The sequence below is a fragment of the Gaeumannomyces tritici genome (genome assembly GCF_000145635.1).
Source record: "Gaeumannomyces tritici R3-111a-1 unplaced genomic scaffold supercont2.333, whole genome shotgun sequence".
Lineage (NCBI taxonomy): Eukaryota > Fungi > Ascomycota > Sordariomycetes > Magnaporthales > Magnaporthaceae > Gaeumannomyces > Gaeumannomyces tritici.
This window is the reverse complement of record NW_008804877.1, coordinates 1-1,485: the sequence shown is the minus strand read 5'-3', so window position 1 is coordinate 1,485 and position 1,485 is coordinate 1. Positions and strand designations below refer to the sequence as shown.

Genomic DNA, 1,485 nt, shown 5'->3' with positions numbered 1-1,485 from the left:
TCTCCCATCTCTACCTCCCGGCAGAGTTGTGGCGGCTGCTGCCGCCGCTCTCGCTCCTGCTGGGCGGCCAGGACCCGCCGGCGGCGGCACGACCGCCGTCCCGGTGGTGATAGTCGCCATCTCCGCCGTCGTCGTAGCCGCACATGATGCGCATGAAGCGCATGCGGGTCGCGGGGATGCTCTGTTGAGGGGGAGTGAGTGGAGTGCAAAAGGGCAGGAATCGATGTTAGTTTTTTTTTTTAAAAAAAAAAAACATAAAAAGATTGAAAGCATAAGGAAAAAAAGGGAAAAAAAAGAAGAGCTTGTGACGTACGTCGCCTGCCCGCTGAGCGTAGACCATCAGCAGCTCCGGGTTGTCGAGTATGGCGGCCGCCTTCTCGCGCCTCTGGGCCTTCTCGAACGGCTCCGTTTCGAATCTGGGGGCGGCGGCGGCGGGCGTGTTAGAGAGCATGAACGCATACGGCATATATTCACACGTGTATACACACATATACACCACTACTACTATCGCCCGGCTAAACGGGATCCTTCACTCCATGCATGACACAGCTAGCATGCCACGCCTGGATTGATGGAGATGGGGGAAAAAAACACCCACCCTATAAAACCCAGCGCCATCCTCGACTGTGCGACCCGGCTAAAGGCAAAGGGGCCCGGGTCGGGCCCGTCCGGGTCCTTGCCCCTGGCCTGGCGGTCCCGCATCTCGGGCGTGAAGTCCGGGGCGCTGGTGGACGGCGGCCCGGGCGGGCGGCGGGTGTCGTACTGCCTCTGCTGGTCCGGGTGGTAGGAGGAGTCGTGATGGTGGTGGTGGCTGTGGGGGCTGTAGTAGTCGTGGTGTTGGTGTTGTTGGTGTTGGTGTTGGTGTTGGTGATACCCGGCGCCCTGTTGCGCGCCGCTACTACTGCCGCCGCCGCCGCCGGGCCCGGGTCCGCTGTTGGACATTGGGCGAGGTGTGAGTGGAGGGTTTCCCCGCCGGGCTGTAATTTAGATGGGTTTGTGTGGTCGTGGATGGTTGTAGGATCCAGGGCTGAGAGGACGGTGATAACGCCCAGCCACGTTGAAATGCTTGGGTATTTCAACAGGTTATGTCTGATGCCGGCGCGATTGAGGGGATGGATCGGGATGTGGTCACTAAGCGGTCCAGTCTCCATTTACACGAACCCTCAGATCAGGCAGTTGTGTCGCTGGCAGAACCCGTCTGGTCCCAGTCTCGTTCCCCTTCGGGCCCAGGGCCGGCTCGCTTGGGTTTAGGTCCCGCGGGCTCAAAGCTTGCCTGCCCCAACCCTTGCCACCTAGCTTTGCCTGCCAACTCCAAGGGAGAGTACCTACCTACCCATCTCCATAAACTAGGTAGGACCTTGCACCTCGTACCCTACACCTATCTTGGACTACCTGCCTTACCTAGGTGCCACCACGTCAGCCTCACTGAACCCGACCTTGAGCCTCTCTCTCACCGCAAATCCCCTGCTTGGTTCTTTCCCCCCC

General features: G+C 59.9%; 1 protein-coding gene across 1 annotated transcript; it reads right to left on the bottom strand.

Annotated features, from left to right (window-relative positions):
- On the bottom strand, window positions 1–1,475 carry GGTG_14378 (hypothetical protein). Its single transcript, XM_009232305.1, has 3 exons — window positions 599–1,475; window positions 314–416; window positions 1–181 (listed from the first exon to the last, which is right to left on the bottom strand). The coding sequence occupies exons 1-3, from the start codon at window positions 940–942 to the stop codon at window positions 11–13; spliced, it is 618 nt and encodes a 205-aa protein (XP_009230569.1). The 5' UTR covers window positions 943–1,475; the 3' UTR covers window positions 1–10.
- Window positions 1,476–1,485: the final 10 nt, after the last annotated feature.